Raw genomic sequence first — 17073 nt, forward strand, 5'->3', positions numbered from 1 at the left:
ATTTATTAAATAATATACCAAAAGTGTCGTAATTTACAAGCAAATTTTGTGTCTTCTTAGTGTTAAAAATGCGTGCGAAATTTCATTCATCTAACTCTTTCTCTTATAGCAATTATGCATGTGGAAAGAAAGTCAAAAATAATTTTAAAAGTTTTTTTTTTTTTTTTTTTTTTTTTTTTTTTTGGTGGAGGGATTTGGGAAAGTATAAAATGAAGGGATTCCGTAAACTCTTCAAAGGTTAAAAATAAGGGGGGGGGGAATTCAACTGTCAAAAAATGTGACAAAGTTGAATTTTTTGGCAATTGCAATTTTTTTTTCTTTCAAAATTTGGTATGTGAGAAAATACTAATTATAGCATTTTCCACGTTCTTTTTAAGTTTCTTTCGGGAAAAAAAAAAAAAAAACTCTTTGAGCTTTTTTTCCTTGATATTGCTCAGCTTATTTAACAATAACATCAAAAAATTTTTCGTTTCCTGACAGATCTATAAACAGATTGAGAACATTTATACAGACTGGTACGAATTTACCATAAGTTAAGCTGGTTCATTTAATTTTTTAATAAGTGGACTGTATTCTTTTAAAAATCAAACGACAATTCGAAAGCCAACTTTTTATTTCATCGAGGTGCAACGACCCCGCAACGAACTCCACAGTACGAAACTGTTTTTCAAACTGACCCCATGTCAGCAGGGTTACAATAATTTTATCGCTGAAGCCAAGTCAGCGTAGGTTTGCCACATTCCTTACAAAAGGCGCCAACAAGGCGGTAACATTCCGCCCCGCGTTGCGTGTTTATGCAACACAAGTTACAATACAAGATTCAAAGTTATAATCCACAATATACAACAAAAAATTTTTTTTCGAGTTCAAACATGAAAATATATATAAAAAAAGACATAGAAAAATAAATAAGTATAAAGCATAAATGTACAATTAAATATGTAAAAATAGAAAATAAACATTTGAATATGTTCAGAATAATATACAGTTTTTTTTTATGTACAGATTAGAAAATCAAGTCTGAATGGGTAGGAGGCAAATTTTAGATATTGGTCTTTTAAAATGACCATTTTTAGTTTTGACAATTACCACACGAATTTTGCCGTCCTGTCCGGGAATAACTTGACTTATTCTTCCAAGACACCATTTAAAAGGTGGAAGGTTATCCTCCTTTAGTATAACCATATCATTTTCCTTAATATTATTTTTTGAAAATCGCCATTTTTTTTCGGTCTTGCAAATGATTTAGATAGTCAATCGACCAGCGTTTCCAGATTTGTTCTACTATTTTTGTTAGTCTTTGCCAACGGGTTAATTTGCTGTCTAGTTCATTTATTACTGAAGGCTCTGGGATAGAATTTATGGGCCTGCCTATTAAAAAATGGCCTGGAGTTAATGGTTCTAAATCCGAAGCATCGGAAGATAAAGGTGAGATAGGTCTTGAGTTTAGGATGCCTTCTATTTGAGTAATAACAGTTAAAAATTCCTCATAAAATAATTTTGCATCAGCAACAGTTCTTTTTAGATGATGCTTGAAGGACTTAACTCCAGACTCCCAGAGTCCTCCGAAATTAGGGGCCCGAGGGGGAAGAAATTTCCAGGAGATATTTTCCATTGCCAAAAACCTTGATAAATTTTCATCAGGAAAATTAACAAGTGAAGCGAGTTTTTTCAATTCTTTGTTGGCTCCTATAAAGGTTTTACTATTATCACTAAATAAAGTTGAGCATTTCCCTCGACGTGAGAAGAATCTTTTCAAGCAAGCAATAAATGCTTGTGATGTCAAGTCAAAAACTATTTCAAGATGTATAGCCTTAGTAACTAGGCAAACGAAAATAGCTACATACACCTTATGTAAATTACCCTTTCTTTGATTTTTGTACCTTATGAAAAATGGACCGCAAAGTCTACACCTGTGTTAGAAAATACAGGGTTGGGATTTACTCGCTCTGGAGGTAAATTCCCCATTAATTGGTCTAAGGGAGTAGGTTTGCACCTAAAACAAGTTATACAGTTATGCACAACCTTTCTTGCGATATTTTTGCCTCCAATGGGCCAAAATTCTTGTCGAACAAAATGTAATAATGATTGAGGTCCTGCGTGAAAGTTCTTTAAGTGATAATACTGGAAAATTAGAGTGGTAATTTTGTGCTTTTTAGGCAGTATTATCTGATGTTTATAATTATAACTTACATCTGCATGAACCAATCTACCACCTACTCTTAACAAATTGTCTGCATCTAAAAAAGCATTTAAATGACTTATAGTACCCTTCTTCAAAGTTACTCCGTTTTTTAGGGCCTTTATCTCTTTATAAAATTCACTTACCTGAATAATCTCCATTAATTTCCTTTTTGCTCTTTCCAATTCACTATTTGTGATTGGACCGGTAATTTTTGTTTTATTCTTAATATTGAATAAAAACCTGCAAATAAAACTAAATACACGAATTAATTTTACATAGTCATTACTTATGGCTAAAAAATCCTCAAGAAATGAAATGTTGTTTACAGAAGATAAACTAATGTTTGACTGTGATTTAAGTTCAGTCAGATATTGTTCATCTGAAATTGCAGACTCATCAAGTTCAACACTAGAATAATTTTTAGAGTCCGGTAAATAGTCAGGACCACACCACCATAAGTCGTTGGTTAAGAGTTCACGAGGGTTCAAACCTCTAGATATTACATCAGCAGGATTCAGTTGGGAAGAAATATGTTTCCACTGGAAGTTTTCTGCGAGAGTTTGTATCTTTGATACTCGAGTAGCGACAAAAGTTTTTAGTTTATATGGAGGTGTCTTTATCCAGGCAAGTGCAATTGTTGAATCGGTGTAACAGATTGTTTCACTGATTAGCATCTGAAGAGAAGGACGAATTCTTTTTATCAACTGCGACAGAAGGAGACACGCTGACAACTCCAAACGAGGGATCGAAATTACTTTAATGGGAGCGACTCTTGATTTACTGGCAATAAGTTTATTGACAGCTGTGCCATCTTCCATAATAGATTTCATGTAAACTACCGCTCCGAAAGCAGCTTCAGAAGCATCAGCATAACCTACTATAACAGTTCTTTCATAAGATTCTGTCAAGATATGTCTAGGAATTTTGAGATTTTCGATGACTTTCAAAGATGTCACAAAATTCGACCATTCTGGCTGAATTGACTGGGGGAGAGTATCTTCCCAGTTCAATTGTTAGATCTATAATTTTTGCATAAAAATTTTGGCCTTTGTGATAACAGGACCAACGAGACCTAATGGATCGTATAAACGAGCGATAACAGATAATACGTCTCTTTTAGTGTAGAAAGGCTTGATCTTTAAGTCTACCTTAAAGAGAAAATAATCTTCTTTTGGTTGCCAATTCAGACCCAAAGCTTTTACTGAAGAATGTCGATCAACGAGAAAATATTGTTGGTTAGTTTCCTCAGAGCGATTATTTATGAGTTCAGAGGAATTTGAAGTCCATTTATGAAGCTCCATGCCACAAGTTTGCAGCATTTGTATCAACTGCCTTTGTAATTCCTGGGCTGCTTCTAAAGTAGCAGCACCCGAGACGAAATCGTCCATATACACGTCTGTTAGTGTAACTTGCGAAGCTAACGGAAATTTTTTCGCTTCATCCAAAGCAAGTTGCTTCAAACAACGAATGGCCAAAAATGGAGCCGATTTTGTGCCGTAAGTGACAGTGTTAAGGCGATAAGTAGTTGGAGACTGATTCATATTATCCTTCCATAATATTTTTAGCAGATTTCTCTGTGATTCATCAATTAATATTTGACGGTACATCTTCTTAATATCTGCCGTAAATGCGTATTTATAAGTCCTAAATCTAGTCATTATTTCAAAAATATTTTCTTTCACTGCACCGGCAAGAAGCAAATCATTTAAACTTTGTCCCGATGTACTAGGGGCACTGGCATTAAATACAACCCTTAATTTTGTGGTTGAGTTTTCAGGTTTGTAAACTCCATGATGCGGCAAATAATACGATCCTTCACACATGTCATTATTCACTTTTTCCATATGACCTAAACTTTCATATTCTGCAATAAACTCCTTATATAAATTTTTCATCATGGGATTCTTATGCAATCGCTTAACTGTTTGGTTAAGTCTAACGTTGGCTAAGGCTTTAGAATCACCTAAGAAACTTTCTTTCATCGGCATTTTAACTACGAATCGACCATCCTTATTTCTGGTGTGGGTTTCTTTAAAATGCGCCTCGCAAAACTCTTCTTCACTACTAAGAATAGTATTTTCTTCACTAATATTTTCCACTAACCAGAATTTTTCTATTACTTTTTCAATATTTTCATTTCGGGAAACTAAAGTACATAAATTAGTACATGGCTCCTGATTATTTGTATTTACATAGCCACCAGCGACATAACCAAATACAGTATTTTGAAATATTAATGAATTTAGAGATGAACGTATTTGTTCACCCTTGATAATTTCAAAGAAGGCTTCAGCACCCAAAAGAGCATCAATTTTGGAACTCCGTGTAAATTCCGGATCACCAAGCATAACCTGTGGAATTTCTAAATTCTCTAAATTAACATTTGTTGCCGGAACCATATCCGTAATTTTATCTATTACAAAAAAGGTTTGTGATAAAAAGAAAGATCCATTACAGTTGGCTATATTTGCAACAGCCTCATATTCAATCGAAGTAGAAATTCCTCCCAATCCAGAAACCGATGTATTTATTTTTTGTTTTCGCAAATTCGCGCTGTCAGCAAACTGCTTTGTTACAAAATTTGCCTGAGAAGCACTATCTAGTATTACTCTAGCCCTCGAGAAGTGGCCATAAATATTCTGAATAAGTACTATTGCAGTTGGAAGTAGAACGCTTTTATTTTTTATGAGTAAGCAGGCAGAGGAAGTATGCTGTGAATCGGCCAAGGTCACATCTGTGAGGGATAAATCAGCCCTCGGCTCCGAAGGAATTGCTTCGGAATGAGTAACATTTTCTCCTCCGATCGAAGGTTTGTTATGTCTATGCAAGAGATAATTATGATTACCATTGCAGATGTTACACAAGTACTTAGATTGGCGACAAAAAGCTAATTTGTGCCCTGATTTTAAGCACAACACACAGAGGGAGAGTTTTTTAACCATATTAAAACGTTCCACAGCATTTAAATCAAGAAAACCTTTGCATTTATAGATAGGATGATTTGCTGGTAGACGACAAACAGGACACTTTGATGAAGTGTCATTTACCTTTGTTACTAAAGTACGTGGTTTAGAACTTTGGGAAATAAATTTCGATTTTGGTGGTTGAACGATATTACTTTGCAAATTTTCTAAAATTTGACATCTTTTTTCAATAAATTTTATGAAGGTTTCCCAATCAGTTAGCTCATTTGACGTCAAAGTCATTTCAAATTGTTTACGCGATTCTTTATCCAATTTCTGCATAATAATATTAATCAACATAGCTTCACTTAGTTTATCCAAATCTAAATCCAATAATTTTAGAGCTCTTAAATGTTTATGTAATTGATCAACTAATGATCTTAAATCTTTGGCACTTTCATTGTGCAACTTTTCAATCGAAAATATTTCATTAATGTGAGTATTAACAATAAGTCTTTTATTATCAAATCTATCTTCCAAAGCTTTTAATAAGGAATGAAATGTATCGTCATTCGATATCATTCGAGCCGCACTTCCAACTAAGCATGATTGTAAATAATAAAGCTTTTGCGACTCTGAAAGTTGTTTGTTAGAAGAAATTAACGAATCAAATTGAGCTTTAAAAATGTTCCATTCCTCAAAATTACCCGAGAATTTTGGTAATGGGATTTCTGGCAGCTTGATATTAACATCATTAGATTTATTAATTTTTGCATTCCCATTTTCATGCATGCAATTATTAAAAAGTTTTTTCAAGCTTACCTCCAATTTTAGGAGATCCGAGTCGATATCCTCGAAGCTATTTTCAATTTCCACTAAATCTTCATCTCTTTTCACAACTTTATAGTAGTCTTGTCTTAAAAGTTCAAACTGTTGATTTAATTTACGCACTTTATCCAACTTGACTTCAATTTCTTCTATTTCAACATCCTCAAACTGCTGATCCTTTATTGACGTTAATAGTCTAGTTATTTGCGCCTTGATTCCACCACGAGTCCTATTTAACGAAGTAATGTCTTTCTCCATTATTATTTACTATTCAAATCGAAATTTAATTAAAATTCAATCTCCGCGAGCGGACCAAATTTTATGGTACGAATTTACCATAAGTTAAGCTGGTTCATTCAATTTTTTAATAAGTGGACTGTATTCTTTTAAAAATCAAACGACAATTCGAAAGCCAACTTTTTATTTCATCGAGGTGCAACGACCCCGCAACGAACTCCACAGTACGAAACTGTTTTTCAAACTGACCCCATGTCAGCAGGGTTACAATAATTTTATCGCTGAAGCCAAGTCAGCGTAGGTTTGCCACATTCCTTACAAAAGGCGCCAACAAGGCGGTAACACAGACATTAACCGCTATTAGACATTTCCAGTCAAATATTAGAACATTATATGCCCTCTATGAAAATGAAATTTAATCAATATTTGTCATTCTGTTTTTCCTTTTTACTGTGAAATAATAAAAATATTGAGCATCTGCTTCTAAGTCTATAATTTCATATAACATTTGCATACCAAAAAAATAGATATGTCAAAAAGATAATTACTTGAAAGAAATTCTGATCTATTTCGTTATATTTGTACAATTAAATATATACGCTTTTTATAGAAAGCATAACATTTCCCTCTTAATGTAAATGCTTCTTTGTTAAATTGTAAATCAGAAGAAAATACGAAACAATTGAATACCAAATAAAACTTACTTGCATGTTTAAATAAATAATTTTTTTTAAACAGCGTATTGTAAAAATAGTTGATTGTAAAAAATATATATATATTTTAAAAATTCTTCCAATATAATACTTACATTGCATCTAAGAACAAATTGCCACGTCTTTTTAATTAGTAGCAAATGGTAGAATAAATTTTTCAAATTACGGAGAAACCACATTCTAATACTCTTTATTCGGAAATATTTTTTATTGAAATGAAAAATAACTCAATGTTAGGAAAAATATATATGTTACTCATTTGGGAGTAAATTGGCAGTGCTTGAATATTATTATTTTAGTGTTAAGTAAGTTTCCCAATATTTTATTAAAACGAACGAATAAATCCATACCACTTTCTGTTCTAAAAAAAATGATATAACTAATTTTTACTTCCAAAATAAATAATATATTCTGCTAACAATGCTTGTAACTTTAAAAAAATCAATCGACGTATTTTCTTAAAAATCAAAGAACAGATAAAACTAAAGAAAGAAAATTCTGATTTAATATATTTTATTATAACACTATTAGATGAAATATTCCTAAAGCATACAATAGATTTATAAGCAAAATTCGAGTTCTTTTAAATTACTTTTTTCTATAATCTCTCATTTCCTACAAACATTATTTTTACTCTGCAATCATATAGTCTGAAAATGGATTTTCAGAATATATGATATGTGCACGTATTCCTCGGCCCCAGTTCAATATAGCGCCTTTCAGTCAAAACACTCTGAAGTACCTTACTAAGAAACGATAATTTCAAAGCAAAAATGCTTTAACCTCAATGAAATCCCCTCCCCCATTCAACCCTCCAATTAATCTATTAAATGACGGAAAGAAACATAAATCACAGAGAAAAACCTTCTAACCATGTCGATTTATTTATCAACTGCCCTTCTTTTGCCGAGCGACAATGCAAGATCATCCTGTGCACAAACCTCAATTCTGAATGGTTTTCAATCGAAAATAACAAGTTACACACAGTCATTCGCGAACGAACGACATTTACAAAAAATGGCGAACTGGTTCAGTTCGTTCATCTCGCGAACGACCATCTCTTATGTACATTAACGGAAGTATCTCTGAAATAATATGCATACAAAGGAAAGTTTATAAAACATGAAACTATTTAACAGAAGGGATTTATATTAAGTAATCAGAAGATGAAAGAATCCTGAACACGTGCTTTTAGCTAATTTGTAAGCATTGATTTTAAATACAAATACTGCTTCAGTGCTGATGATCGATGTCGAGGAAGGAATGGAGGTTTGTTTTCCGGCGTATGCTCCTGAACTAACAAACTTGTGCCGGAACTTGTGCCGGATTAACAAAATCAAAACACGAATATCACAAAGACGATGTCGAGAAAAGTGTTCACGTACAACGCAATACAAACACGTCGGAAAAAGGATTCTGATACAACTGAATACAAAAAGCAACCTTTAACCCTAAACGATTCATCCCTAAATTGCTAATGAGAGAGGGAAAAGCAGAGATTATAAAAGGAAAACAAGCGATAATGTAGGAAAGTTTTTCAAATTTTCTGCAATTGGTGATAATTTCCGTTTGAAATTTGCTGTACTCAAAACTCCTATTTAAGCTTCATTAGCTGAATTTGAATTAGGTTTTTAATATGGCTTCATCTAAAATTCAGAGTATTTTTAGACCTGGTTTGTTTAAAGATAAAGTCGCAATTGTTACTGGAGGAGGTACTGGAATCGGAAAAGCTATTAGTATTGAGCTTCTTTATTTAGGTGAGGAAATTTATTTTCCTTTTGATTAAAATGGATACTGTAAGTGCGAAATTTCTAATGAATCTGCTTTAATCATAAATGAAACAAATCTTTTAATAATTAATCGATGGTCATATTTAAAACTAATTCTGAATTTCTATAAAAAGGTTGGAAATCTTTGTTGATGTATGTCTAGAAAATTCTAATATGATAATTTTTGTAAAAAAAAATTAAGTTATTTTGTAATAATTTTAAAAAATAAAATAACAAAAAATGAATATTGCTCAAAATATCTTTTTCTGTCTTGAATGTTCAATTTTAATATTAAAAAGACATATTGGGAACATTAATTTCTTTAATGCATAAAATTCAAACTTGTCTTCATTCATAGATTGTTTGATCCATTCTAAATATTATTAAAATTCTAAATAAATTCAAGTTTCAATCATTGAAAACTGTCAGCAGATTATCATGCATAAGATTTTAAAACTTCTTCAAGCTTTCCAGGAACAAAGAACTTTTAAAATTGTGTAAAATATTTAAATTAAACTTTAAATATTGGCCATGTTTTTTTATTTCTGTTATAAGAGAAATAAAAATGAAGAATATAAGTATATTGATTATAGATATTGAAGAATTAGTAATTTCTGGTACTTTTGATTATTAACTTTAAAGCATTTGTAGTACATTTTCTTTCTTTTTTGCTCATAGCAAAAGATAGTACTAATAAAATTATTTTATTTTCTTATTATATCTATTGTATATTAGGATAAACATGGATACTTTCTAAAATTCTGGAAAAAATTTAATGTATTAGCTGATAGTATATAATAATTAAGGTTGGATTAAGCCCTGCAAGGGCCCTTAGGCAATACATAATTTGGAGCCTTATACTAAATTTTGAAAACATAATAATTGATTTTAATATCTAAGTAAACAGTTTTTAAGTAGTAAATATTATTACGAACTGAAATAGAAAAATGCTTCATTATTCACCTTCAAATGACTTATATATCAGGTATAAAAAAATTGTTGAAAGCATTTTTTAACAAAATGATTTTAAAAATTCCATGTCCTTCACATTCTAAATATTTTAATACAAAGTGTGTCAGGATTATTGAATTATGGGGAAAACAGACCAAAGTGATCTTGCATCTGATTTAAAAAAAATTTAAAATGTGACAAAATCATGTGGAAAGTATGAATAAAGTTTATATAAACTGTAATGCATTAAAATTAAAAAATGATGCATTGGGGCATATTATTAAAATGGTAAAATTAAATTGCTACTATTGAAGGTGTCACTTGAGCTATTTTTCCTCATAGATTGCTTGTACTACAACTTGAGTATTTTTGTTAAAATAATGTATGAAATAATATTATAGATCAAGATGAAGCAATAAATTATCTAATTGAATTCTTAAATTCACTTAATTTATCTGGATTGCTACACCATATTATTTATCTGAAGCTTGGTGTTCCTATCATTCTTTTTTAAAACATTAACCCATTAAGTTTTTGCAATGGTAAATACTACATTAGCAGTTGAAAAATAATTTAATAATGTTATTGATACAACAATTGACAAATTCAGAGGAGAGGATGTGCTAAAACCATGTATACCAAGGATATCAATAGATATGCCATTCTAATTTAAACTATTGCAATTTTCAATCAAACTGGCTTTTACAGTAACAATAAACAAATCACAAGTTCAATCATTGGAAGTATGTAGATTGAGTTTGGAGAATTTATGTTTTTCTTGTGGATAATTATATGTTGCATGTTCCTATGTTGGAAGGGCAAGAGATTTGCTTGTATATATACAAATAGAATCACCAAAAACATTATATATCCATGTGCATTATAAAAAACAACACATGTAACAGAATATGTAATAGTAATAACAATTTATGTAATCAGAAAAACAACAATAATAATGTGTGTATAAATTTCTGATTTTTACTAAATATATTAATTAGTATGAAACTTTCAATCATGTTAATTTCATTTATCTACAAGTATAACATATTTTTATATTTTTTTAGTAAAACATATTTTTTAGCAATTGCATGGCCAAAGCATGGATACTTTTGAATTTTTAAACTTGATTTATTCCATCCCGGGAGGTAGAATTTATGTATAAGAAAGAAGCGACAAGATATGACAGTCTGCATCACTATACAAGACAAGAGCAAAGGAGACAGAAAATTTTTCCTTGATGATTTTATAATGAAATTTTGATAGAGATTTCTTTGACACATGTAGACTTAGAAAAGGGAAATATAGATACCATTAAAAGAATGTTGCAAACTTTAAGGATTTTTATCCCTTCACTTGGAGCATGAGAACTTGCTGAATTTACAGTTTTGTAGCATTAGTTAAATAAAAAAGGTAGAATTAGATCAGGAAATAAGAGACCATTTTAGAATGAAGTCAATATGGGTTAAATTAAGATAAAAATTTGGAAATTAATTAAATTATCATTATAATTACCACCCTCCCCCCACACACCATTACCACCACTACAAGATGAGGAAGTGTGTTGACCCCTTTGACATAAAACTATACCTTACAGTGTTGTCTAAGTAGAAGATTAAAATTTAAATGCATATTAATAGTAATACCTAAGTTTCCGTTACCTTTATATTAATATAAAAAACCATTTCAATAAAGAAATTAGATGTAAACATGTAATAGATTTGTGAAAATATTAGGTAAACTCAAATAATCAACAATACTAACAAAATAATAATAAAATGTGTAATGTAAAAATGATTTTCTGCAGGATTTTCAGAAACTCAGCTGATTGTCTCAATTTGGTGAGGAATGTCTCTAGGGAATGCTTGCACATAGTGTCCTTTAATAGTAAAAGGCTCAACAAAATTATCAATTAGGGCATAAAATAATGGAATAATAAATTGAACTCATATAATAATATAATATTAACATAGTTATGATTTTATATAAAACAAATAAATTTGAAAATAATAAACATGAGATTCAAAAGACTCTTATAAACATTAATACTGAAATAAATGGTATAAAAATGTGTAAGTTTGAAAAGAAGAGAATTTGCTCCACTAGTTAGCTAATTAGCATTTCTAATAGTGGGTGACACTCAATAACCTAAAAGTTAGGACATCAAGAAGGGGAATGTAATTCTTATTCTCTTTCTACTCTCATTCAGGAATATTCATAATCAAAGAGAAAAAAATATCTGGAATAAAAATAAAAAGAGATAGAAATTAATTGAAAGGTGGGCCCTATACTGGTATCTCAATAAGACTATTATTTTTGAATACTTTCTGTGATTGTATCTATCACAATAACAAAATCATCATGAAGAAAAAGAAAAACTGTTATGAGCAGAGACAATGGGCTAACCTCAGTTGGGGTTTGTGTAAAATGAAAAAAAAAAAAAAAAAAAAAAAATAGGGTAATAAAAAGTTTTTTTTTTTAATTATTATTCATGACTTAATTTTTAATTTTTCAGGTGGGTAATAGGTTCTTAATTTTGACACATGGACAATATCAGTAGCTTTGTTTGTTAATGCATTTGGTTTAGATATTTCATAATTTACATCTGAAAGTTTATTTACTATTTCATATGAACCTGATAAAACTGGAGATAATTTTCTACAATTCCTCATATGTTACAATGTCACCAGGTTTGAAAGGAGAATCTATGAATCTAGCATCATATTTTATTTTTATCATGATATTTTTGGATATTATCTTTTGCTAATTTTCTAGCTTCTTCGAGGGTAGAATTGATTTAAGGAAGGAGAATAAGGTAAAGTGCCAAATAATAAACATGCAGGAGAAAATTTTGTAACAGAATGGAGTGTTAAATTACATTCATTGATTACTTGTTCTAAAAGTCTTGTCCAAGGTATTTTAGTAGAAGAATTGACCTTGCCTTTTAATTTAGTTATTATTGACTGGTGAACTCTTTCACATTTCCCATTAGTTTGTGGCTGATGTGAGGAGGTTAACAGGTGTTTGACACTGTAATTTCTGAGGAAATACTTGAATTTAAGTAAGGTAAAAGCACTATTTCTATCAGTTAACAATTTGGAAAATCTGTTTTAATATATTAATATAAGTTTCAGAATTTTCAAATTTGGAAACAAAAACCGAAACATATATAGTTGTATGATTAGTTACCATGTGAGGAAATTTTTTAATTGAGGTATAATAATTAAATCCACCAACAGTATTGACAGAAAGACATTCAAAAGTACAATCTGCGAGGGGCACAGCCTGTAAAAGGCCAAATCTTTTTAGCCTTTTCTTTTCTATTTAGTTGACAAACATCACAATGTTTGACAAGTGCTATATCTTGAGTAATATGAGGCCAATAATATTGAGGAGTAATTAGATTTATCATTTTTTGAATGCCTGGATGCCCAAATGGTACATGCACATTTTGTAAAACTTTTCTCCTAAGAGAAAAAGGTACAATTATTTTAAACAAATTTTTCTTTTTAACCACAAGTATATCATTAATTTTTATATTTAGTATTATGCAAAGTCTCTAAATCTTGATAGTGTTTTATCTTGTCCAATTTCAAAAAATATACAGAATGCTGGAGATATTGAGCAGTAGGATGCCTTGATAACATATCAGTTTCAACATTAGATGTTTCCTTTAAATATTTAACCATAATCAAACATGCAGAATTTTAAAGACCAACAAAATAATCTTCCCTTTAAATTTTTAAGCCAAACAAGAGCAGCATTATCGGTATGAATTATGAATTTTTTTTTTTATGTAAATAGTTATAAAATTTATCAAGAGCATCTACTATTACTAAACATTCCAATTCAGTTATACAATAATTTTTTCATAAGGGCATAAAATTCTTGAATGATGAGATACAGGATGTAATTTACCAGAACAGTCAGACTGTTTTAGAACCTTCAGGCTGTTAAGAAGCTCCAATGATTACTTGAGATGTGTCGCAAGAAACATGAAGAAGTTAATTAAGGTTATATAGCTGTAACACTGGTTTAGTTACCAATTTATTTTCTAACACTTCAAAAACTTTTTGACATTCTTCAGTCCACTGCCATGGTGTATCTTTTTTTAAGAAGATTATTTAAGGATTCTCTAATTTTAGCATAAGAATCAGTACACTGATAAACATTTACAGAACCAAGGAAACCTTGAAGTTGTTTAACATGTTTTGGTGATTGTAACTATTTTATACTTTCAATATTATGATAATCAGAAGAAATGCATCCTGCTTTGACTTCATACCTTAAGAAATTAATTTTATTTTGAGCAAATGCACATTTAGAAAATTTTAATTTAATGTTTTCTTCTTCACATATTTGGAAAATCTGTTTTAAATGATCATAGCATTCTTCTTATGAATTAGAGAAAACTACTACATCATCAAAATAGTGACATGCAAAATTTGAAAATTTATGTTTGTTTGAAATTTTATGAATTATTATTACTATTAAATATTGCAGGTGAATTTTTAAAGCCAAAAGTTAGTACTTGAAATTCGTATAAACCTTCAATAGTTGCAAATGCCAATTTATATTTATCTTGTTCATGTAAGGATATGTGCCAATAGCCAGATGCAAGATCCAAAGTTGAAAAAAACTTTGGCAGTACTTAATTTATCTAATAAAGTATCTATTTTAGGCAGATTTGCAAAGGGAATTAATTTTACTTTAATCAATACATAGATGACTTTTTCTATTTTCGTCTCTTTTATGTGCTAAAGTTACAGGAGAGGAATAATTGCGGGTAGTTTCTTTTATTAAACTGGCAGTTAACAAATTTTTGATTTGCTTATTTATTTCTATTTCATCAGTAGCAGAGGTTCTATAAGCCCTTTCTGAAACTGGTAAATCAGATGTTAAAATTATTTTAGAGAGTTCCATTCTTATTTTGCCAACATCATATTTATTTTTTGCAAACATATGAGAATATTGTAACAGAAGATATAACACAGGTTCAGATAGTTTGTTTACAATTAGAGGTGGAAAAATTTCCTCTGAGGTATTCACTACCTTGACCTTATTATCACCAGTGTTATTATTTTCAACAGTATGCAAAAACAATGGATTATTTTTGGTATGCAGGTTTGTAATTTTTTTTTCATTTAATATATTTTATTTTTATCACAATCTATAACTAATTTATATAAACTACAATCTGGAAGTCCTAAGATTATATATGGTAATGGATAGTCAATGATATATAATTTGATTTTCTTTTTTATTTGACCAATTTTTAAATAATTGTCTCAAATTTGGTTAATTGGAATGTTCAAATTTATATTTACTTGTTAATAATTAAACTTTAAATTTTCTGAAATATTTTTATTGCTTTTTTTGATCATTGATAAAACATTTATGAATTAATGGATTGGTTTGAAAAAGGAATATGCATTGTTATTGAAGATTAATATTAAATCTTTCTATTGATAGGATATTATCAGAACATTGAAAATGTTTTGTTTACTTGATTTAAAAGTTAAACATTCAAATTAAAGAATTCATTTCATTTAGCATATAGAAACTTTCATTCTTAAATTAGGAGATCATGATAAGGAACAGTTTTTGGTGCAAAGCTCAAGTGAATCTTTCTTTATGAAATTTCTTAAAGGCATACATTTCGGTTATTGATTTGAAGCAGAAAGTATTCAGTTTATACATGAAAGATAAATTTATATATTTATGCTAGATAGAATCCATTATGCAAAGTTTTGGTCTAATTATATTAATAATCAAAGAATTTTAAGGTGGTAATAAAAAAATAATTTTGTAAAAAGAGTTTTTTCAAGATATTTTTGTGAATAGAGTTATAGAGAAATGCCTTTTTTCCTTTCTATCCTTTGTTTATTTAGGAGAGAGAAGGAAATTAATTCTGCATTATAATTCCCATTAAGAGAGCATTTATCTTTCTTTTAATCATTTCAGTTATAGATAGTATCATTTTGCTTTTTTGTGTATTAATTCATTCTTGATATAATCTCTTTAGCCTTGCCTTTTACAATTTTATCTTGTGTTTCACTTTTAAACTGCTTGTTTTTTTTAAACATCTTTTAAGTATTTTTTTTTAATCACTGTGAGATGCTTGCAAATATCTTAAGTTTGTAACTATCATTTTGCATGTCACCATGATCCTGTGGACCCATCAAATGCTTGGAACAGCGTAATGAAACATGACTTTTGCCATGTAAGCACAAGACTTGTGCTCAAACTATTCAGTACATTTTTAGTCAGCGTTTTGTATAACTTTTTAGAGCATTATTACTTCAATGATGTTGCCCTTGGTAGTTCATTATGCATTTACTTTAGCACGGAATATGCATACATATTATTATATTTTTGAAACTTTAATCAGGGCTTGATATGAATTATAGGAAAAAGTATTAGTATTTATAGATCCCTTCAGCAATATCTTTTTAATGCTAGGAATGAAATTTTCATTTTTAAAAGTTTTACAAATTCTTCCTTCATTAATTTATAGATATAATCTGATTTTTAAAAAAAATCTCTACATTGCAACAAAGAATTATTGATCTGAGGTTTGAAACTTTGGAAAAGTTTTACTATAAAATTATTTCTAATTTTTTTTTATTTATTTATTTCTTATAGGCTGTAAAGTGATTATAGCATCCAGAAAAAAGGAAATTCTTTCAAAAGCTGTTGATAAAATGTGTGTTCTTTTGAAAGATAGAGCTCCAGATGTGTGCAGCATTGTTTGTGATATCAGGAAAGAAAATGAGGTATGCTAGATTTATTGTTCTTTGTTTTATGAAATTACTTTTGTTATTATTTCATATTATGGTTAATATAATTGGAATTTTTAGTCATCTTATTGAAGCAGTTTTTTTCTTTGAATTATTCCTCTTAATAATTTTTCTTTTCAACGGATTTACTCTTATTGTTGATTTGTAGCCATTTGTATGTAAACTTCACTGTTATAGTCAAATTTCTGGATAAATGGAGTTAAAAGTCTTAAATTGGTTAATAGATAGACCATTGCAAAATGTTTTGAATTTTTTCCACTTGAAAGAGCAGAGTTTGTTACTTATGTGTATTAAATATTTTCTTTCAGAAATCTCAATTAAGCAGGGCCATTAAATTTACTCGATTCTCCTTTTATCTGGTGAATTACTTGAAATAATTAGTCAAGCAGCAACACAATCATTTACATTTTTGAAATTATATTTAATTTTGGCACAACACATTTTAAATATATAATTTTCACATCACAGATACCAAGAGAACATGCAATTACATTTGTATACATCAGAGTTTTGTTTTTTATTTGAATAATAATGGAGCATGACTGTGTAGACTCCAAGGACTGTCTGGCTTCTTCAATTTGTTTTTCTGGAGGGGCAGATTTCTCACACCCTCCTCTGTTTCTGAAAAGGTACTACAACTCAAAAACCTATGCAATCTGATTAAATAAATCAAGTTTATAAAGAGCTTGA

The 17073-nt window shown here is 29.7% G+C and overlaps 2 protein-coding genes across 2 annotated transcripts in view; one reads left to right on the top strand and one right to left on the bottom strand.

The window, feature by feature from the left end:
- Positions 1-1884: 1884 nt before the first annotated feature.
- Positions 1885-6174, bottom strand: LOC129959785 (uncharacterized). Its single transcript, XM_056072677.1, has 5 exons — positions 5911-6174; positions 3253-4536; positions 2941-3168; positions 2579-2859; positions 1885-1996 (listed from the first exon to the last, which is right to left on the bottom strand). The coding sequence occupies exons 1-5, from the start codon at positions 6172-6174 to the stop codon at positions 1885-1887; spliced, it is 2169 nt and encodes a 722-aa protein (XP_055928652.1).
- A 1722-nt stretch (positions 6175-7896) lies between these two features.
- The window catches only part of LOC129959949 (peroxisomal trans-2-enoyl-CoA reductase-like), a 37025-nt gene continuing 27848 nt past the window's right edge, over positions 7897-17073 (top strand). The window contains exons 1-2 of the mRNA XM_056072866.1: positions 7897-8623; positions 16229-16359. Coding sequence (XP_055928841.1) covers positions 8503-8623; positions 16229-16359 — 252 coding nt within the window. The 5' untranslated portion in view covers positions 7897-8502. The remainder of the gene's footprint in view (positions 8624-16228; positions 16360-17073) is intronic.

This window comes from Argiope bruennichi, chromosome X2 (assembly GCF_947563725.1).
Source record: "Argiope bruennichi chromosome X2, qqArgBrue1.1, whole genome shotgun sequence".
Taxonomy (NCBI): Eukaryota; Metazoa; Arthropoda; class Arachnida; order Araneae; family Araneidae; genus Argiope; species Argiope bruennichi.

Coding starts and splice junctions, on each gene's coding strand:
- LOC129959785 (XM_056072677.1), bottom strand. CDS start 6,174: ATGGAGAAAGACATTACTTCGTTAAATAGGACTCGTGGTGGAATCAAG. Junction 4,537..5,910: donor CGGATCTCCTAAAATTGGAG/GTAAGCTTGAAA, acceptor GAAATTCCACAG/GTTATGCTTGGTGATCCGGA. Junction 3,169..3,252: donor TATACGATCCATTAGGTCTC/GTTGGTCCTGTT, acceptor ACTCTCCCCCAG/TCAATTCAGCCAGAATGGTC.